The 22,949-nt window shown below is 39.5% G+C and overlaps 1 protein-coding gene and 1 pseudogene across 1 annotated transcript; both read right to left on the minus strand.

Annotated features, from left to right (window-relative positions):
- Window positions 1-3,371: 3,371 nt before the first annotated feature.
- Window positions 3,372-5,987, minus strand: LOC122974874 (annotated as a pseudogene).
- Window positions 5,988-15,845: 9,858 nt separating this feature from the next.
- On the minus strand, window positions 15,846-22,778 carry LOC122974792 (dynein regulatory complex subunit 4-like). The gene is made up of 11 exons (XM_044342744.1): window positions 22,621-22,778; window positions 22,398-22,487; window positions 20,980-21,177; window positions 19,497-19,703; window positions 19,334-19,388; window positions 18,143-18,348; window positions 17,642-17,809; window positions 16,855-16,941; window positions 16,560-16,766; window positions 16,179-16,244; window positions 15,846-16,099 (listed from the first exon to the last, which is right to left on the minus strand). The coding sequence occupies exons 1-11, from the start codon at window positions 22,621-22,623 to the stop codon at window positions 15,968-15,970; spliced, it is 1,419 nt and encodes a 472-aa protein (XP_044198679.1). The 5' UTR covers window positions 22,624-22,778; the 3' UTR covers window positions 15,846-15,967.
- Window positions 22,779-22,949: the final 171 nt, after the last annotated feature.

A 22,949-nucleotide genomic window follows, 5' to 3' on the forward strand; every position in this document is an offset into this window, starting at 1 on the left:
TATTTTTAAAAAATACATGTCATAATGGTTAGTCATAATATTTATCAGAATTAGGTAATCACAGTAATGACAGATAAAATTGTCTCATTATTTGACCAAATCATGGCAATACATGTAGACAGACGGACGACAACGGATCAAACACAGATCGACTTTCCTGCTACATCAATAAATGAGGACATGAGGAAATAAATGAGGTGAAAACAATGATTATACCAAAGAAGGAAATAAATCTGCACAGCTCCTAGCTGCTGCCAGCAGCAGGATCAGCACCTTGGAGAGTTCATCTGTTACTCCATGACTGAACAAAATGATTTTTAAGAAACCAAAGCTGTAACTGAAAAAAAAACCTTTTCGAAAATCAAATGAAAATAAATTTGCAACAAATTAATGAACAGGACATTGAGCTGGTGGTCTGGGGCTGGCCACTGGAGGATCCAGGAGCAGCAGTGTGCTCGAGCAGATCCGTTTCCTCTGCAGAGAAGCGTTCTTTCTTACTACTTGGCAAATGCGCCATTATAATAGTAATCCACCAAGCTGCAAGCACACCTGGCTTTTAAAGGGAATGGGAGATGACACTCTCATTGGTTTAATGCATGTCACGCCCAAAACACACCCATGATTAATTAGGAGATTATGGACATCCCCTTTGAACCATGCGCCTGGCGCTGTGACCATTTTTTCCTCTGTTAAAATAGCAAAAGTGGATTTGGACTCACCCTAAATGCACTTGCACCATACGCTTCAGACTGTGTGCTTTAGATCGTTAAAATAGGGCCCATTGCCTACATTTGCTAAGCATGGCTTTAACACAAAATATAATTAAGTAAATGCAGTTCTACCTGTTCTCAAAAGTTACAGTGATTGTCAGTGGTTCAGAGTTTTCTTCTGTATTGATGGTAAGCCTTGCCATGCCATTGGATGCAGTAATGACCAGCACCTTGTCCGCATTCACCACCACTTCAACACCTTCTGTGGGAGTGCCATCAGGATTCACAACTTCAGTCTGCCATCCAAGACACACACAGCTAAACATTTAAAAAAAAACATCCAGCTAACTAAAGACCCAGTGGATGTGAAGTTCTAGTTTTCTCAGGAAACCTATCTGTTTGAGGAGGTTTGCATTTGCATCATAAGATGCATGACAGATGCAATCATAGCAGTAATAAAATATATTATAATGAAAGTATTAAACAGTGTGTGGATTTTACTTTTGTTTGGAAAATTAACATTTTGAGAGGAGATTTATATCACTTTAAAAAATGGTACATCACTAAAATGACTCAGGCATCAAAGAAATGTCTGTTGTCAGTTATTTAAAAAATAATACTATTTTTCAGGATATAGTCCTGTGTGATTTTTTAAAAAAAAAAGGCAATTAATGTGTTTTAATGTATACTGTATATATTAAGTCTTTGCTTTTTTTATCTTTCTTGTTTGGAAAATTTCAACACTCATAGTACAAATGTTTGCTGCTGAAGCAATATGACCCACACATGATCAAACACACTGAATGTACACACAGGTAGAGATTAAGTTTATTTTAATATCTAGTATTTTAAGCAGTTTTAGGCACGTTATTATTTTTGGTGCTTAATTTCAGAGTGACAACAAAATATATTAAAACTGCGTTTCACTGTAAGAGGAGAATGTAAACTGTCAAGTGAACAGAATATACATGAAAAACAAGTTAAAGGAAAGGGAAAAGGAGAACAAAGAGCTAAAACCAACCGGCACATCATCTGTTTGGTCCTGTTTTATAGGCCTGGTCAACAAAGATGAGGAAAAAGTTCTGACAAACTTGGGAAAATCAGTAGGCCTAGTCTACAAGATTTATGAGTCTGGAATTTGATTCTCAGACGTTAAAGGTTTTATATGTAGAATTATGAATTATCCTTTTTTATTGTCAATGAATGAGAGGGTAGTAATGTAATTTAAAAAACAAGACCTTCCCCGACCTCCTCGGTTGTCTGTAACAACCTTTGGACTGATTTCTATGTGAAGGACCTGGGTGGGAGCGTCAAATATCAAAATGTATTATAGTAAAAATTATTGCACAATCCCAATGGCCTACTAGCGTTAATTGCCTGATACTACCAGGAGCAAGGGGGGGTCTCAATCACAGGGGAAACTGGACGAGAGAAGGGGAGAAAGCAAATAAATAAAACACCCACATGTGTTCTCAAAAACCCAAACCACTCTGTACCGTGCACCACCACCAGGGGGAAAAGATCTCATCGCCCGACCTAGGCCCACAGCTCCTACAGGCAGAGGCAGAGAATTAATGCAGGCACATAAGGAGGGGGAACATATAACATGAGCCGACCAACCGTGCACCAGGTTGCAAAAAAAAAAAAAAACTAAGTCAAAGTCAAATTGAAAACAAAATTGAATTTAGAAAAAAAAGAAGTCAGTACAATTTAACAAATTAAACTAAAGCACAAGAAATAAGATAAGCAAAAGAAAAAAAAGAGAAAATAAATTAAACATAAGGAAAAGTTAAAGAAAATGAACAAAAAGCTTGACCAAATTAATAAAACAACAAACTATACACTCCTAAGGCTCAGGGTTGCTATAACACCAGCAGTCAATACATCATAAATGAAGTAGACCAGGTTACTGCGTAGCAGCAGCGGAGATTGCGTTGTAACAGCAGCGAAATGGAGGAGAACAGCAGCAACACCAGGACAGCAGCCCAGGCTGGAGGGCAGCAGGATGCCGCGGGATGCAGCCAGCAAGCAGAGGTGCAGCCTCCCAGGTACCAGGAGGAGAGTTTCTGTGACTGCCGCAGCCCAAACACACTGACAGCAGAGATAAATTGCCCACGCTGTGAGCTTCCAGCAGGCCAAAAGGCAGGCTCCACTTACAGACACCGGAGGGAGGCCAAGTCCAGCACAGCCCCGCTGCAAACACTGATGGCCCTAGTTCAGCCAGCAGCTCGTCACACAAAGACAGCAAGGGAATGACAGTGCAGTGATTTAATCCCAACACCGGGCCGCAATTAGTTGAGTGCCTACAGGTGTCAGTGGGCGGTGGAGAAGGAGGCAAGAGAGAAAAAGAAAGAAAAATTAAAGCTGCAAGCAGCGATGAACGGGCCCTCACGCCTCCATGCATGTTGCACCACGACGCAATCGAAGGTCCTCTGTCAGGGGCATGTAGATATCTTCAGATCCGGGCTGTTTTCAAACAGTGCAAGAAGGAGATAAACATCACTTCCTCTGTTCACTGTTTTGCCTACTGCTGGGGCTGCTTCGCTGAAATTTCGTAAGGGGCGCTATTCAGCCAGTTTGCATCACTGATGGAATATTGTCATGTAGTCGTTGGTCGCAACGGTTAAAAATATTTAATGAAATGAAATGAACCACATTTTAAGGTGATATAAAGCACTGATGGATGTTTTTAATTTAAATATTGGTTATTGTACAATTGACATAAAGTTTAACAATGTGCAACAATAAAAAACATTTGGATAATTTACCTCAGTAGAAAACAAACCTCTCAATAGATTGTAGGTCAAACAAGTAAAAAAACAATTATCAGTGCAGAGAGAAAATATTGAAACATGATGATACAAAGCTGCATATGTAGACTAATAAGTTTTTGGTAAAGAAAGCAGAAAAATATCAATCAAATCAGTATTCAAACAAATTGGCCAAAGTGGACAGAAACTAAACAAACCTTAAAATAAGAAGATCCATTATATACATTATACATATATTCTATTAATCAACTGCAGAGCTGCAACTAATGATTATTTTCATTAACAATTAAACTTGTTTAAACCTGATTTAGAATCATTATTTAATCTATAAAATGTCAGAAAATAGTGAAAATATTCATCACAGTTTCTAAGAGCTCAAGGTGTCTTTGAATGTTTTGTCTGACCAACAGTCCAAAACCCAAAAATATTCCAGTTACCATCATATAGAGCAGAGAGTAGCAGCAAAACCTCACATTTAAAAAGATGGAGCCTGAGAATGTTTGTCTGACAAATAATTTAAACGATTATCAATCAATCAATTAATCTCTTGTTGTTCCATTGTCATTAAGTGTTTCAGCACTTATTACAGCCTGTAAAATATTGACACATATTCTGTGGAGTCATGGTCTCGGCCGAACTCTACAATGAAGCTTTATGACACTGAAATATTCACACTTTGTTTTCTGTGGTTTCACTTCAAACTGAAAGTTTTGTTTTCTTGGAAACTGTGTTTTTCACTAGAAATGAAACTAAAGTTCTGTGGATTTGATCAGATGTTTAAATAGAGATTTAATTTTAGATAGAAATCCTAGTTTGTGTTTTTTCTCATAATAAACAAGAATGTGTTTGTATATTTACTCTCTTCAAAAACAAAGACACATTTATGACATAAAACAGGTGATTACTCTACTCAGTTTGATTGACAGGACAGATGATCAGAGGGGCGGAGTTTTTACCACCATCATTAGGACAGGGACAGAAGAATGGGTAGAGTTTCTCAGTGAAGGAGCAGCCAGTAAAGGCGTAGATAAGAACTGCAGCATCTACGTCATAAAAGGAGACCAGACCCTCCTCATAATCCACAAACACCCCCACCTTCTGAGGCTGAGACTTCAGAGAGAGACGGACTGAAGGGCCAGCAAAAAGCTTTGTACTCATTTCCATTTATCAAACATATAGTCCAGTAACCATCCTGAGGTCTAGCTGTGATTTGTCCCTTTCTGTTGATCGACTCTCTGGCCACTCCTAAAGCCCATTCAGTCTTCATTTTAACCTGATTCTCAAAGTAAAATCTGCCTGAAGAGAAACTCTGCTTTCCTAAAACATTTACATAACGAGTAAATCTCTCTGAGTTGTTTGGCAGATTCTTCCTCACATCACTATCATTTACTTGTTTCTCATCATCAGACAGGATGAGATCAGGATGTGCTGTATCAGGATCAAGAGTCACATCCATTTCATACTGCTGGACCCTCTTCAGCTCGACCTCAGCGAGCAGCTTCTTCATCTCTTTACTGAGCGTCTCCTCCAGCTGAGCCACAGCTCTCACCACAGTCCCCTCACATGATGGTGGACGGACGCTGACTTCTGTCCAGTCTTTGGTGGGTGGAGCAGCTTTCAGGGACGGGAAGTTTTGGAGGAGGTGGAGGTGGTCTTCAGAGCGTGAGAGCTGCTTCACCTCAGAGCTTCTCTTCATCAGCTCAGAGATTTCCTGTTCCAGCTCTTTGATGAAGTCTTCAGCCTGTTTCTCTGTCGTTCTTTGCTTCTCTTCAATCATCTCAATGAGCTCATTCAGGCTTCTCTCAACAGACTCCATCAGAGCGGTGAAGACCTGAACACCTTCTGCTTTCTCTCTGTCTGCATCTTCCTTACTGAGGTCAACTGCATGTTTGATCTCTGGAATATTCAGTCGTCTCTTCTGGATCATCTGCTGAATTTCAGCCTCTGTCTTCCCCAGCTCTGCCTTCTTTCCTTCATATTCTTCTTTCAGAGGAACAAACTCATGTGTCTTGTGGTCTAAAACGGAGCAGAGAACACAGACACATGTCTGGTCAGTCTTACAGAACAGCTCCAGAGGTTTATTGTGCTTCATACACATCCTGTCTTCCAGGTTCTCCACAGGGTCCATCAGCTGATGTCTTTTCAGACATGAAGCTGTCAGATGAGGCTCCAGGTGAGTCTCACAGTAGGAGGTCAGACACACCAGACAGGACTTCAGGGCCTTCAGTTTGGTTCCAGTACAGACGTCACAGGGAACTTCTCCTGGTTTGGCAGCTTGTTGCTCTGAGCTGCTGCTGCTGGCTTTTTGTTGAGCTTCCTGTCTGAACCGAGAAACCATCTCAGTGAGCAATGTGTTGATGTGAAGCTCAGGTTTTGTGTAGAAAACCTTATTACACATGGGACACAGGTACTGGACATTACTGTTCCAGTGTTCAGTGATGCAGTTTTTGCAGAAGTTGTGTCCACATGGTGTGGTGACTGGATCAGTGAACACATCCAGACAGATGGAGCACAGAAACTGATCTTCAGATCGCAGACAGCTGGCAGCAGACACATCTACATATGTAGTGTGAAAAAGGACACATTTTGTTTAAAATTAAATTTCCATTACTTTTTCAAAAAGGATTAAGGATAATTACTGTTGTATTAAGTATAACGTGATATTAGGTAAAGTAATTAGCTTTGATTAGGGCCTGAGCACCGAAGGTGCAAAGGCACTATTATATTTTGTGTTTGTTTGTTTCTTTCTTATTATTCCGCCACTTCAGACCTAAATTTGACCCCCTAAACATGCTCAAAAACTCACCAAATTTGGCAAGACCAACAAATCATATGCTGACACCCCTGACCTAAATCCAACAGGAAGTCCGCAATTAGCCTGTCAATATAAGACTTTGCCTCAATTTTGGCCCCCGAACAAACGCTATCTCCTCCGAGGGCGTTAATGGTATCGATTTCAAACTTTGATACATGACTTATGACACTGTGCTAAAGATCATATTTTTTTGTAGGAAATTTGGTTGCGAATCCACTGATACAGGTTTGAAAGTGGTCAGACTTATAGTTTAGATGTCAGAAGCCTCTGTTTGACACAAAGGTCATGCCTCTCCATTGCTTTACATTGTAAGGGTGATGTGGTACTGCAACTTTCGGGGCTTATATAAAATCCAAACCGTTCAAGTTTTTAACAGTTTTTTTCAGCACAGTGTCACAAGCCATGTATCAAAGTTTGAAATCAATACCATTAACGCTCTTGGAGGAGATAGCGTTTGTTCGGGGGCCAAAATTGAGGCAAAGCCTTATATTTACAGGCTAATTGCGGACTTCCTGTTGGATTTAGGTCAGGGGTGTCAGTGTAGATCTTGATAAGACGAATAAGTCAGTTTTCGTTAGATCTCTCTACGACGGGTCATGGCAGTCATTTTAGTTACATAGGTAGCGCTAGAGAGCTTTTATCAAATTTTTTACCAGACCTGATTTGCGTGCCAAATTTGGTGAGTTTTTGAGCATGTTTAGGGGGTCAAATTTAGGTCCGAAGTGGCGGAATAATAAGAAAGAAAGAAACAAACACAAAATATAATAGTGCCTTTGCACCTTCGGTGCTCAGGCCCTAATCAAAGCTGCAAGCAGCATTGAACGGGCCCTCATGCCTCCTTGCATGTCAGGCAGCGGTGCAATCGAAGGGCTTCTGTCACGGCATATAGATGTCTTCAGACCCGGGCTGTTTTCAGACAGTGCAAGAAGGAGATAAACATCATTTCCTTTGTCCACTGTTTTGCCTGCTGCTGGGGCTGCTTCCCTGACATTTCGTAAGAGGCGCTATTCAGCTAGTTTGCATCATTGATGGAATATTGTCATGTAGACGTGTTCAGGCTGGGACTCTTATCAAACATGTAAAGTTTGGTGCAGACTGGAGCATTTACAATAAAGTTATAGCAACTTCCTCTGTCATGGCAAAGCATCAAATCTCAATGGTGCGAGGATGAGAATTTTCTGCAGGGTGAGACATGTCTGTCTTGCTCACACCTGTGGCATCAACATTATGCAAGTTTTGGGCCCATTCACTTGAATTTCAATTAGTAAACTGAAAACTCTTGATGAGTTTCTGTGTAAAACAAATTACTTTCCTAATTTTCATCAAATCTATTTTTAGAAAAGTAAAGACTTTTAACCCTGATGACCTGGTCAAAGTTTGATTGAAATGTGTACTGTCAGGTGTGTAGAGACAATAAGTAACTGCAGCTGGACACAGAAAAATACTCATTCAACCCCCACACCCATGCCCCCCCTCCTATTCTCTCTCTCTCCCTCTCAGTGGAGAGGAGAATGTCACTCTTCTTGTGAAATCCCTTCATAAATCCCATGACTTTGGCCAAATCTTACATTAAAAATCAAATTTCCTTGTAGGAAATTTCATCACGAATCCATTGATATAGGTTTGAAAGTGGTCAGACTTATAGTTCAGACATCAGAAGCCTCAGTTTGACACAAAGTCCATGCCCATAGATTTACATTTTACATTGTATGGTGTGATATGGCACTGCAACTTTCAGGACTTATAAAATCTAAATCGCTTGAGTTATTACAAAGTTTTTAACAACTTTTGTTCAGCACAGTGTCATAAGTCATGGATCAAAGTTTGAAACCAATACCATTAACACCCTCGGAGGAGATAGCATTTGTTCAGGGTCCAAAATTGGTGCAAAGTCGTACTTTGATGGGCTTATTGTGGACTTCCTGTTGGATTTAGGTCAGGGCTGTCAGTGTATGATTTGTAGGTCTTGATGAGATGAATAATTGAGTTTTGGTTCGATCTCTCTACGACATTCCTATGGGCTGTGGCGGCCATATTAGTGACATAGGTGGCGCTAGAGAGCACATTTTGGCACTTGGGGGTTATTTTTTACATTTTATCAAATTTTTCACCAGACCAGATGTGCATGCCAAATTTGGTGAGTTTTTGAGCATGTTTAGGGGGTCAGATTTAGGGTTTAAGTGTAGTAATGAAGAAGAAAGAAGAAAGAAACAAACAGAACAAACACAAGAGGATCTTTGCCCCTTTGGGGCTCAGGCCCAAAAAATATGATTTTTAATGTAAGATTTGGCCAAAGTAATGGGATTTATGAGGAGATTTCACAAGAAGACTGCTCTGAAGTTTTCCTCTCCAACTGAGAGGGAGAGAGAGAGTAGTGTCCACATGGTGTGGTGACTGGATCAGTGAACACATCCAGACAGATGGAGCACAGAAACTGATCTTCAGATCGCAGACAGCTGGCAGCAGACATATCTACATATGTAGTGTGAAAAAGGACACATTTTGTTTAAAATTAAATTTCCATTACTTTTTCAAAAAGGATTAAGGATAATTAAAGCTGCAAGCAGCGTTGAACGGGCCTTCGCACCCTTGCGCACAGGGGGCCGCGGCGCAGTCACCTAAGCTTCTGGGAACCAAGAAAACATTTGGAGATGATCATTGTGAGTGTCTTTTGACACACAATACTAACCAGTGTCTCTCTGTGAGCCCACCCCTCTGTTCACAGACAATTATGGATTATGAAATCAAAATATTGTTAACCTTAATCAATAATTCAGGCACCAACTGTAGGATCTGTGAGGAACACAGTTGAGTATTTGCTATAATTATCAATTATCAATAATGATTAATTATAACAATTAATAGAATTATTAATATGAACTAGCAAATACGGAGCACCACCCGGAAACCGGGACTAATAACCGAACAAGGTAATCTCATAAATGGGAGTTCACCTAGAATGTTAATATCTGAGAGATAAACATTCAAGGGTGAACAAAGAACGGTTGAATTCAAGCTCTGACTCCTTCAATCAGCCACTTTTCACAATATGTTACCAATAATGACAAAAGAACTTCTCTTTAAAGATATAACAGTGTTTATTAAACTTAACAAAATTAACAAAGTTAACAAATGCTTCATTCAATAAATAGCTATTCTAAAATCTAATTCTACCAAACAAAACACAAACAGCTTTGCACAGGGTTGGACACTTTTGTCCGACGTTATCTGACCATCAGATGTGCAAAACGATGTCGGTGCGTGTATCTGTGCGCGCGAGTGTGGTGTTAGTCACAAGAGAGGGAGGAGGGAAAGCGATTGTGAGAGAGAGAGAAGCGGTTCTTTTTCCACAGAGAGCGCACGTACGGACGGCAGTCTGTAACGCACGTTGTCTGGTTTCAGATCGACAAATCAGTTTACTTTCTCACTCACGGCAGCACAAACACAGCAGTAGTCCCGAGCGGGACAAACACAAAATAGTCTAGCGTGGTGAACACAACTAACAGGCAGCAAACAGGCAGCAGCGGAGCGTTAACTGCAGCATAACCGAAAGAAGCACAACCAGTTAGCCTCTGCTAGCCTCTCAGCTAACCCCGGCTCTCTGTTTAGATCCAAACGGAGCACCAAGTCCCGATTTGTTATTTAGGTTAAAGAGGAGAGAATCAGCGGGTCTGTCGGCCAGCTGAGTGAAGTGAAACCTGCGGAAAAAACACTGTGACCATCACGGTAAAACAGTCCGTAGAGAACTACTGTGTTCAGCTGCACAGATAGGAAATCCCTCGGCTGACAGGATGTACCACTCTGTGAGGAAAAATATTTTACCCTCCCCTTTTTGGTTTTTAACAACAGTTGGCAACCAGCATATTAGGTGCATTACTGCCACCCTCTTCCTGAGTTTTTCCCTCATATCAGCTATAGTCTTTCTTGATCATTAGTGCAATATATGATCACATGTGTAATAGTCCCCTCAGCCAAGTTAGAAAAAATATCTGCATGTATGAACAACAGCAATTGGAGAAGATGACAGTCAAAAAGTAATCATGTTAAATAATCATGATCTCAATATTGAACAAAAATGATCGTGATTATAATTTTTGCCATAATCAAGGAACCCTTAAAATCAGCAAATTGTGATTTACATACACACACACACACACACACACACACACACACACACACACACAGTTTAAATATGTATGTGATAAATTGTAAATATGTATGTAATGAATTGTTTTCTGTACGAAACTGTTACTTGAACATTTTTCAGTGTGCTCCTAAAGTTGTATGTATGCTCCTAATTTCTTTCATTTAGGAGCACATGTACTCCTTGAAAAAAAGTAAGGATTGAACACTGCTGTCAGATGTGTAGAAACACTAAGTAAGTGGAGTGTGGCACAGTCTAAGGGCTTCTGTCACAGGCAGTAGATGTTTACTTTACCCATCCCCCCCCTCCCATTCTCTCTCTCCCTCTCAGTTGGAAGGAAGGATTTCAAAGTGATCTTCTTGTGAAATATCCTCATAAATCCCATAACTTTGGCCAAATCCTACATAAAAATCACATTTTTTGTAGGAATTTTCGTCGCGAATCCATTGATACAGGTTTGAAAGTGGTCGGACTTATAGTTTAGACGCCAGATGCCCCAGTTTGGCACAAAGTCCATGCCCAGAGATTGCCTCCCCATTGGTTTACATTGTAAGGTGTAATGTCGCACTCCAACTTTCAGGGCTTACTAAATCTAAACTGTTCGAGTTATTACAAAGTTTTTAATAACTTTTGCTCAACACAGTGTGAAGTTATGTATTAAAGTTTGAAGCCGATACCATTAACGCCCTAGGAGGGGATAGTGTTTATTCAAGGTCCAAAATTGGCCAAAAATCATACTTTGAAATTGAGATTGCGGACTTCCTGTTGGATTTAGGTCAGGGCTGTCAGTGTATGATTTGTAGGTCTTGATGAGACGAATAATTGAGTTTTGGTTCAATCTCTCTACGACATTCCTACGGGCCGTGGCGGCCGTTTTAGATACATAGGTGGCGCTCTCGAGCACATTTTGGCACTTCGGGGGTTAATTTTTACATTTTATCAAATTTTTCACCAGACCTGATGTGCGTGCCAAATTTGGTGAGTTTTTGAGCATGTTTAGGGGGTCAAATTTAGAGTTAAAGTGGCGTATTAATAAAGAATAATAATAAAGAAACAAACACACGAAAAACAATAGGGTCTTCGCCCTTTGGGCTCAGGCCCTAATTACTGTTGTATTAAGTATAACGTGATATTAGGTAAAGTAATAAGGGCCTGAGCAACAGTTAGCTTGTTGCAGCAGCCTGAAGGACTCTTTATACATCCACGGAAGGACTATTAAGGACTGTTGTTAAGCTAATGGGAAAAACAATCTGGACTGTGCAGCGCAGCAGCAGCAGGACACTGCCAGGGAGCGGCTGTAGAGAGAAGCAACCGGAAAAACTACCAGGAGAGTTAGCTTGTTTGTCATTGTTGCTAATGATAATAGATTGGTTAAGCAGCAGCCATAAAGTTCTGTTAACTAACAAACAAGATGACCAACAGCAACAAATGGATGTTGTGACATGAATACTTCATCTCCATGATAGAAAGAAGAAGACATCAGATAACGTGAGTCAGACAAGTTACAGCTTCTCTCTCTCTGTCTCTTTGGTCGCTAATTTCATCTCTGATGGTTAAATGTCTCTCTGTGTGGCTGTAGTGTGAATTTATCTCCTTAACAAGAATGCAGCAGAGATATATATATATAATGTGTTGTGGGTAGTTTGCTTGTTGAAGTTACAGTGAGCTGTCTGGACTCACTCATTCATGTGGAATTGATCCCGTTTTTAATTGAGTGGTTGTTCAGTCACCTGTTGATGTCATATGATTAGTGTGCAGGAGGTCTGGCTGCTTGCTTCTGACAGTTTCTTTAGTTCATTTTTAAGCTGAGCCGTATATTGAGTAATAAGCTTAAAGTAACTAGAATAACAAGTGTTAACTAGTGGTGTAACTGCTTGTAGTTGATCCGTGACCCGTACGGATCGCCTCCCATGGTTCAGCAGGAATATGAACTGCAGATTAATTGCAAAATTTAATGTCTCATTTAAGACAAAGTAAACCAACTGCTGTAGGTACAGGTCATGGGCAGACAGCATGTCACTAACAGGGATTTTGAAGGGTAACGATCGAACCAGCATCTAATGGGTCCAAAGTGACATCTGTAGGTATGTTTACACGCTGTTTGATGAGCTGCAGCTGAGCAGCTAATTAGCATCTAGCTGCTAACTGACGTTAGCGGTGGTTTGGTGGCTTGTTCAACAAGCTGCAGGACAAGATGTGTGTTCATGTTTCTAAGTTATCATCAAGTTTTGATGATGTGGACAGAAGCTGTTTCATTCACTACTGTGTTTAAAGAGGAAGGTATAATGCCTCATATTGCAATAATTGAGCATTCAATATTTCATATATTTTATTTTATTTAAACATTGGACATCTTAAATGTTGTTTGTCTTGAATGTTTTCATTTAAGACCATGGGCAAAAGTTCATTGGTGTTTCGTGCTGTAAGTGTGTTACAGAATAAATAGAAAACAAAGTTTTATTTGTCTCCCCTTTTTTTGCTGATCCTAAAAATCATCCGATCCGTGACTCAAATTCGTAATATGATCCGAACCGTGAGTTTTGTGATCCGTTGCACCCCTAGTATTAACATGTCAGCTTTGTAGACTATATTTTGTATGTCATGCACATAGAGAAGAGTGTATAAGTCATGTATTTGATACATGCATTAATACTTTCTGATGTGAACCTACACTTTTAGATCTGTGAATGTTTTTAGTGTTCAGTCTTTCTAGTATTCAGCACTGATCTGTTCCTGTATCACATTATAAGCTTTGTGGTACTTAATATATTTCTGTATACTAAGAAAATACATGGGAAACACATGCAAATTACGTGATATCTTGTCTGCTTTTGATAAGAACATAAATCTGTTGTCACAATAGAACAATACTATAAATTAGAATTTCATTTTGTTGGTAAAATCACACATCTGAACCAGTCCATGGCTAAAATGAACTCTTCTTTGTTTAGAAACAATATGTATATGCTAAATGTCTTTAAAGAAGCAGCCGTTACACCAGTCAGGGGTTTTTGTTTTTAAAAGCAAATTGTTTTACTGGCATATAAAATTGCCCCCCACCCCTCCGATTTCATCAGGTGGGGAACAATGATATAGTTTGATGAGGTTTGTTGTAAGATTCCATGTTGGTTTCCCTCCTGTTCTGTTGAGTCACCAGCTGCCACTGGTGTGGGGGTTGAATGCAGCTCATTTTTGTAGGATACAGCAGAAAGGTCTATATACATACAGTACATTATATACAAACTTTGTATGAAGTTTGGTGTTATTATCATTTATTTTACAATAATTATAGGTCTTATATTTATAATTCAGAAGTGGGGATGACCTATGAGGGGAAGGGAAAAAATGGAGTGAGAGTGACAGTTTAGTGATAAACTTTTTTTACTTTTCTAAAAATAGAGTTGATGACAATTAGAAAATTAATTTGTTTTACACACAAACTCATCAAGAGCTTTCAATTTACTAATTGAAATTCAAGTGAATGGGCCCAAAACTTTTTTGACACAGGTGTGAGCAAGGCAGACATGTCTCACCCTGCAGAAAATTTTCATCCTCACACAGTTGAGATTTAATGTTTCGCCATGACAGTTGAAGTTGCTATAACTTTATTGTAAATGCTCCAGTTTGCATCAAACTTTACATGTTTGATAAGACTCCCGGCCTGAACACGTATACATGAAAATATTCCATCAGCGATGCAAACTGTAGAAGAATAGCACTGCTAACAAAGCTCTGCTAACTTGATGACAAACACCTTTTATTACCTGCAGCTGCTTCACAATAAAAGCTGCTGCTTGTTGGTAGAAAGCTTTTAATGTGAAACAGCTACAGGAAATAGAATGCAGTGTGTCTGTAGGAAGTGATCAGTAAATAGTAATAAGACCAGGAAGGTTGGAGTGAAGCTGAACTCCAAACCACAGAGATTCAGTTACAAGTTACAAAAGTCCTGAGAACTGACACAGAGAGACTGTTTAAAAAACAATTAAAGTTGTTTCACTGAATCTGTGTAAAAACATCTTTAGTTATATTGTCACTAATTTCACAAGTGTCAGTATGAAATGAAAAGAGTGGAACTTCCTGTCTGCTGTGTTGAAGCTGGTTGTTGAAACATTAAATATGATCAGTTGTACTCACCAGTGTTTGGCAGAGACTCTGCTGTGTTGTTGAGAAAGACTTGATGAACTCAGTGTAATTTTTATTTGGACAGAAGTGGAGAGACTCGACTGCAGCTCTGCTGTCGCTCTGACAAACTTATAGTTTCATTTCTGCAGAGTGACGTTGCAGCTCTCATCCTTCTGGTGTTTCTCCTCCTCTTACTGCAGCTCTGACTGTGAGTTTGTTTCCTCCTTCTGATTTACAGGATTATTGTGAAATATCATGGAGCAAATGTGGTACCCTTTTGCAGATTACAGCTGAAGACTCTTCTGTTTCCCTTTTATTAAACCAAATTTGAAAGTTACTATCTTACACTGTACTGTAACTTTTATTCTCCTGTTTTATGTCATATTCTATTTCAGCTTTTTATTTCCAAATTTAACTTTTTTATTGTATTCAAATGTTTTTTTCATATTGCCTTGTCTTGCTTCTATTTCCTTTATCACTCTATGTAAAGCACTTTGAATTGCATTGTTGTTGAAATGTGATATACAAATAAACTTTCCTTACCTTAATGTACCTGACAGGTGGAGGAGTTAGACATGAAAAGTTGTTGCTTTGCTTAATTAGTGTGTTGAAAGTTTGAGGTTTTTCACAACGTAATTTATTTTTGTCATAAGTGTTTTGGACAGAGTAAGGCAGATTCTGCTTTCCTAAATTTTAATGGTGACTGGTAACTTAAAGGACAGATTCACAATCTTTCCAGTGTGTCAACAGTCATGTGTCCATATGAGCAGTGAAAGAGGTTTTCCTCGCTGTAATCATTCCTCCTGTTTATACTGGATATTAAAAGATCCTTCAAATGTGCTTTCAATGGAAGTGATGGAGGCCAAAATCCACAGTGTGTCCACACAGTCATTTAAAAGTCTCTGTGAAGCTTATATGAGTCTTCAGCAGTCTGAGTTAGTCATATCAAGTGGATATCTGACACATTTACAGTCTTTTTAGCATGAAATTCCCTCTTTGTGTTTCCTCAGACAGTGTTTCCCTGTTGAGCTGCAGGTGGAAGTATAGTAACAAAAAGAGGGACTTTGGCACTAAAAAGACTGTAACGTTGAAAGATATCTACTTGATTTGACTCATTTGGACGCTGAAGCTTCATATTAGCTTCAGATAAACTTTGAAATACATTTTTACACAGAAGGACTGTGGATTTTGTCCTCCATCACTTCCATTGTAAGTCGGTCAGTATGACTCAATTCGCAGTCCTGAAGAAGTAACAAATGTCATGTGAATGCCTCGTTCAGAAGTAGTATGACAAAGATATTGTTTATTGTTGTTTAGCAGCATGATGCAACTTTTCTTTACAAACAATCAGAAATCAAATGAGATGGAGGTAGAGAGGTATCCAGGTATCCAGGTGAGTATGAGTTCAGTGTTTGGAGGATCCTGCAGGTTTCTGTCCGTTCAGGATCTGCTCTGCAGGACTGAAGGGGAAGTCATACAGCGGGACGCCAAGATCCTTCAGCCTCTCCTTACAGGTGTGCAGCAGGTTGTCGTACTCCTGTAGATCACACGTTTAACCCAACATATAAAACTGAAACACAAACACATGAAAACACTCTGAGTGAATGATGACTGACCTGACTGTCTCGGGCCAAGTCGTCCTGTAAGGCCTTGATGGCGACTCTTTTTGACTCCAGTATTTCCTACAAATTAAAAACATTTTCAGAGATTTGTTCATTTCGAACACGAGTAGAGAAAATCGGCCTTACATTTAGTCTCAACACTTCTTTAGAAATGTGGAAGTATTGTGGTTAAAAATGACACTAGAGGAAAGTTCATCCTCTGGAGCAGCAATGTGATCAATAAAGATTGTAATATTTGTTGTGTACATGTGATGATTTTGTCCTGATGTTGCGTTGGAGAAAAGCTCAGAGTCCTTGAAACTAAGAGGCTGGTGGTTGACTGTTTGGTTCTTTAAACTGTTGGACTCTGATGGAAACATGAATATAAAATCGTACCTCCAGTTTGATTGCGGCGCTGCCGGCTGTTTGGTCGACGTTGGAGGCAGAGAGCGCGGCGTAGAGCTGAGCCTCCTTCTTCTCCAGAGTTTCTGTCAGAGCGGCCAGCTTCCTCTCCAGCAGCAGCTCCTTCAGCCCGCTCTTCTGCTGAACGTCCAGAATGAGCTGCGTCTGCTTCTGCAGCAGCTCGTCACGCTCCCGCTGAACCTGCCGGAAAAAAAACATTCACATCAACAGCACGGCAGACGGCGTTCTGCTCCGACAGCTGTACGCACCGAGGAGAGACTCTAGTTACCTTTTCGAAAGCCTGAAGCAGCAGCTCGTGCTGAATGGACAGATCTCTCAGCTCCTGCTCCACAACCCTCATACGAGCTCTGCTTATCTGTCAAGACACAGCAGCAGCTGTCAATACTGAAACCACATCTTTTACAACGCCTGACTTTGAGAAATGAAGATGTTTGTTTTGTCAATTAACCAAAAAAAGTCAAAGTTCACAAATGTTGTTAAAACACAAGCAGATACATGAGAACTTTGTCTAAATAAAATACAATAAAAAACTGGTAAAAACTGATTAACGAGGTAAAGAACAGCACAAATCTGAGCGAGTATTTAACAGTTTTTGACACAACAGATACATTTTGGTCAATTCCAAAAAATATGAAGTTATATTGAGATATTGACTGAAACACACAGATGTGCATGTATTGACAGTGTGTGGGACCTGATTTTTTTTAAAAAAAAATTTTAAGTTTTAATATATTTATCTAAACTGTCCTTTATAAACGTTCACTAGATCAACTTTCAGCTGTCACACTTAATTACTTCACAACAGAAAAGAAAACACAAATTTGTGGTAAAATTGTATAACAGCTCTTTTCACTGAGAATATTTTTACTTGTTTTTATTGTTAAACGTTATTTATATTCATCACCTGTCGTTTGTGGCACTTGTGTTTTCTCTTACCTTCTATTTTTTGATTGATCTGCACCACAACATCAGCAGTGAACCTGTTTCTGCTTCTGAAATAAACGGCTGAACCTGTGATCTTGTACAGAGAAGCAGCAGCTGTGCAGTGGACTCACCGCTCGCTCGGTTCTGGCCTGGTTGTGTTCCTCCAGCTGTTTGCGGAGCTTCGGCAGCTTCTGCTCGGCTTCCCGCAGACACTCTTGCAGACGTTTGTTCTCCCGCCGAGCTGCCGACAGCTGTCTGTCCGTTTGCACCTGCTGCTGCTTCACCTCTGCGAATTCCTCCTGCCAAACGACAGAACACCCAGAACACGTCAGACGAGAGCCTGCTGGGAAATCTTTCAGTTTTAATGAGCATCTCCAATACTTTCAGTGGGATTTAAAGGGACACGCCACCAATTTGACAAAGTCTTTTTATTCATCATGGAAATATAATGTATAATGTCTTCTGTGTCTCTGGAGGAACTTTGAGACTTGTTGGAAAATATCTGATTCTTTGATCAAAAGTCGAAGCCTGTGTACGTAAAAACTACGACTCCCAAGGTGCATTTCAGCAAGAAACAGTCAGACGGAGGCTAAAGATTACGCAGCCTGCGCTGAGTCTGTAACGTCTCTCACCCTCAGCTCCTTCTGGTCTACCAGCAGTTTGTTTTGAAGAGAAGAGTAATACTCCTCAGCGCTCCTGTACTTCTTGTCGTGGTCCTCCATCAGAGTCACGATGCGTTCTCTCATTTGCTCCTCGATCTCGACGACCTCAGCTCGTCTCTTTTTGTTCTCCGCCTCGGCCATCGTCTGCATTTTCTTGTGATATTTGATCTCGATTTCTATTTGAATAAGAACAGGTGGAACATGTTTATGGAAAGTAACTAAGTACATTTACTCAAGTACAGTTTTGAGGTACTTGTACTTTACTTGAGTATTTCCATGTGATGCTACTTTCTACATTTCAGAGGGAAATATTGTACTTTCTACTCCACTACATTTATTTGACAGCTTTAGTTACTTTTCAGATGAAGATTTGACACAATGGATAATATAACAAGCTTTTAAAATACAACACATTGTTAAAGATGAAACCAGTGGTTTCCAACCTTTTTGTCTTTTGACGTCTTACAAAAAGCAGTGTGTAGTCGGGGTCACATTTCACATGTCTATGAGTTGTTAACAGCTCCACCAAATAGTGATTTTTCCCTCTAAACTTCTTACATGCTTTCATTTCAATAAATGTTCAAATGATCCAATATTTCAGCAAAAATCAAAGATTAGAGAAAAAGTCCAAAAACTGAAAACAGATTTGTGTATCAGAACTTTGTTTTTTCTTCTTTCCTCTCCCATTAATCATCTCACCACCCCTCAGATTTATCTGCTGACCCTTTGGAGGGGCCCGACCCCTAGGTTGGGAACCACTGGACTAAACTAGCTAACTGTATATAAAGTAGTGTAAACTAGCTCCACCTCCAGCAGCTACAACAGTAACATGCTGCTCTAACACTGATGCTTCACTATTAATAATCTAATGATGTCATATATAATAATATATCAGTCAGAGGGACCAAACCACTACTTTTACTGCAATACTTTAACTACATCAAGCTCATAATACTTATGTACTTTTACTGCAATACTTTAACTACATCAAGCTCATAATACTTATGTACTTTTACTTTAGTAGGATTGTCATGCAGGACTTTTACTTGTAATGGAGTATTTTTATATTGCTGTATTAGAACTTTTACTGCAGTAAAGGATCTGAGTACTTCTTCTGGTTTAGAGTAATTCAACTCAGAAATGTAAATCTGGTTTATTCACCTCTGACTCTCGTGTCGTAGTCGTTTGTCAGCTCCATTAACTCCACCTGATGTTTCTGTTGAGAATCAGATGATGAAACGTTTCTGCTACAGAAATAAAACAGGAGAAAAACTGCAGAAACAAAAGTGTAAAAAAACGAAACACACAAACAAACAAAACTCACCAGCTCGAGCTCCTTGACGCAGTTTTCGTTGTGGCGCTCCTTCTCCCTGACGTCCGCCTGCAGGCCGTGAACGTCTCTGCGCAGCTTGAGCTCCGACTGGGTTTGCCGGTTGCGGGTCAGCGCGGTCGAGGCGACGCCGTTCATCTTCAGCTCGGAGACGATGTCGTGGTGTTCGGACAGGACGTGCTTCAGCTTCTGCTTGTACACCTGAACTCCGACCATCAAATGTTGTGATTAGAAATTCATTCAACTTCAGGTGGAAATTATACAACGAGGACGTGATTGAACCTTTTCTAACTTAACGACAACAAAACTAAGAAACTGAACTGAACACATGAAGAATTCTGTGATGTTATTTAACAAAAGTTGAACAGTTTCATATATTGATTACAAGGATTACAGCATATTGCATGCAATAAATATATTAAAATCCTTAAGATAAATAAAATGTGTTGATATTAATGAGAATAATATATTAATTTTAACCAAATCATCCAGCTTTGAATGACAATATTTGCCTCCTTTTCAGCTTCTGACCTCTTAAAACAAATCAGTGTCTGTTTTCGGTCTTGAGCTGATTTTTCATTTGAAATATTTTCAGAGGCCTGAAATTATGGGATTAGATTTGTTTCATAATAACTGAAACAAACAAAAAAAAAGAAAGTGAATAAAAATAATTTGAAGCCAAAAAAAAAAAAAAAACTTCAATAAAACTATACAAAAGTTCTTCAATATTGTTCACTTTTCTTTCACTATTCAGGATTTCTCTTTTGTTGTCACTTTTTTTCCACTTTCACTGCTTAATCTTTTAGTTTTGTTCGCTTGTTGCTCCTCCGGATCATTGACCCGTCCCTCTAAAAATAACTTTGTGGTAACTTTGTTTGTATCTTTGTGTCAGAACCGAAAAAATTCAGCTTCAAAACTGTGAAAAGTGACAACAAAAGAGAAATCTCCAGGTACTCTGATGCAAGTTAGACACTAAAGATAGCCACCGGACCCACAGGTTAACACATGTCTCCATGGTAACAAAACCGTCTGTTGATTGAAGATGTACAATTTTTTTACTTTTTAGGATTTTTATAGTGTATCATTTTTGGTTAGAACTGAAACGATCAGTCGATAAATCAATTAGTCCATCGACAGAAAATGAATCGGCAACTATTTTGATGATCAAAAATCATTTCAGTCTTTGTGGTTTGTTGGTTGCAGCTTCTCAAATGTTTGAATCTTTTGTCACACGTGATACATGATAGTGAACTGAATGTCTTTCTTTGGGTTTTGGACTGTTGGTCAGACAAAAACAAGACATTAGTAGCATTTGGGCTGTGAGAAATTATTATAATTTTTCAATATTGACATTTTATTGACAAAACGATTATAATTAAAAAAAATAATACAAATGAATAAATTTGTCAACGGATAATTTGTGGCTTTCTAAAATGAATAAACCTCTGAAGTGTGTGTGTGTGTGTGTGTAGCTCACAGTGATCTCCACTCGGTGGCGCTCCTCGGCCTCCTCTCTCTCCCTGCGTCTGTTCCTCAGCTCGGCCTTCGTCTCCTCCAGGTTCCTCTTGGAGATTTCCCAGAATGCCTGGATCTTGTCCCTCTCCAGCTGGAAGTAGCTCCTCTCCTCGCGCTCCCTGTCCAGCTCCTCCCTCAGACGCACGATGTGCTCCTCCAGCTGCGGGTCACAGACACGTAACGTCAGCGGCGTGCAGCTCAGCTGAGCCGAGGAATCAGTCACACTTTATTTCTGCATTTTATCTACTGAACAAGTCCAGTCAAAATGTATTTATAGAGCACATTTAAAAACAACAGGATGTGACCAAAGAGCTTTACAGGAAAATGTAAAATACAGTTAAATAATTAAAACAGAACTAAATAAATTGATAAGTAACTGTAATAGACAAAGTTAACAATTTCATCATGCTGTTAAAAATGAGACAGACTCAAAGGTGATTCTATAAAGGAGGATCTGACGGTGACTGTTCTGACAAACTGCTCCAGTCTAGGAGCAGCGATGATGGAAAAAGCTCAGTCACCTTTTGATTTTGACGTTAAACAGAGAGAAGTGACTGATTTAGAGGATCTGAGGGGTCTGGATGTGGAATATGGACTGAGGAGATCAGAGATGTAGATGTGTGTTAATCAGATGAATGAACATACTGACATACTACACACTGAAAGGATAAGGCATGTTGTAAAAGATAAACTTGCTATATAAATTTAGGGTTCTTTTGGTTTTTTGGGAGGTAGTTAATGTTTCTAAATGTAGGCTCCTACTCAATCTTATTTATGGTATTTATTGTATTTATTGCGTGTGTATGTATAAAGGGTTTGGATGTGTGTACGTATATCTGCACCTTTTTGTGTTTTGTAGTGGGAAGGGGGCTGTGTGGAGGAGTGTGAGTAATGGCACCATATTTGTGATTTTATGTTGACTATATATAATAAAATATACTTGAAAGAGATGTAGATGTTATCTTAAAATCAGTTCTCTGGTAACCAGTGGAGGGAGGCCAGTACACCAGCAGGGTGATGTGGTCTCACTGCTGCAGGTGAGACAGGGAGGACTGACTGACTCCCACAGAAAGGGAAAAAGCAGTGAAATCGCCCTTTTTTGCTGTTTTCATAGGCAAAATAAAGGTTTCACAAATGTGAAAGTGGGCTTAAACAGCGTTAAGGCTTTCTGCTACGATGCCTAACATTTTTTTTTACATCTTTATTTATTTTATATTAATGCTATCTTTCCCCTTAACTTCTGCGTCGTAGCTCATTGAACAGTGTGATTGTTTTGAGGCTAACTGAGGCTAGCTGTTAGCTGCTAGCTGTTAGCTGCTAGCTGTTAGCTGCTAGCTGTTAGCTGCTAGCTGTTAGCTGTTATCCTCCAGCAGCTCTGACCTGATCCTTTGACATCTCATCCGTTGAAAGACCGTCCACCACCGCGGAGGACTTCCCCTTCACAGCCTTCTTGCTTTTAGTCTTCGGAGGCTGGACAGAAAGGAAATAAACATTTAGAAGATTTTAACAGTTTTACCGTCAGCTGGTGTCTCTCTGATGCTAAGCTACCACATGCTAACAGCACCGTGCACCGTTATTATGATTAAAACTACAGTTTACTCACCATCGTGAAACACTGCGGGGATTCAAACACGTCTGTAGCGACGATGAGCTGTGAATGTAAAACTTTTAGCTAATCTGGCTACACACAGATCCACTGCTACATGGCTAATGTAAACAAGAGGCGCTGTCATGGCAACACGATCACGTGACGCCTGACAGTTTTTTTTTCTTCAAGTGAATCTTTATTGAATGAAATTTTGCATCATTGACATTGACACAGTAAATTAAATTATTACTCACATTAAATGAATCTCCATTATTCATTAATATACGAGTCGTTTTCTAAGAAAAAAAGTCCAAATTATCTGGTTCCAGCAAATGTGAATATTT

This window comes from Thunnus albacares, chromosome 3 (genome assembly GCF_914725855.1).
Source record: "Thunnus albacares chromosome 3, fThuAlb1.1, whole genome shotgun sequence".
NCBI lineage: Eukaryota > Metazoa > Chordata > Actinopteri > Scombriformes > Scombridae > Thunnus > Thunnus albacares.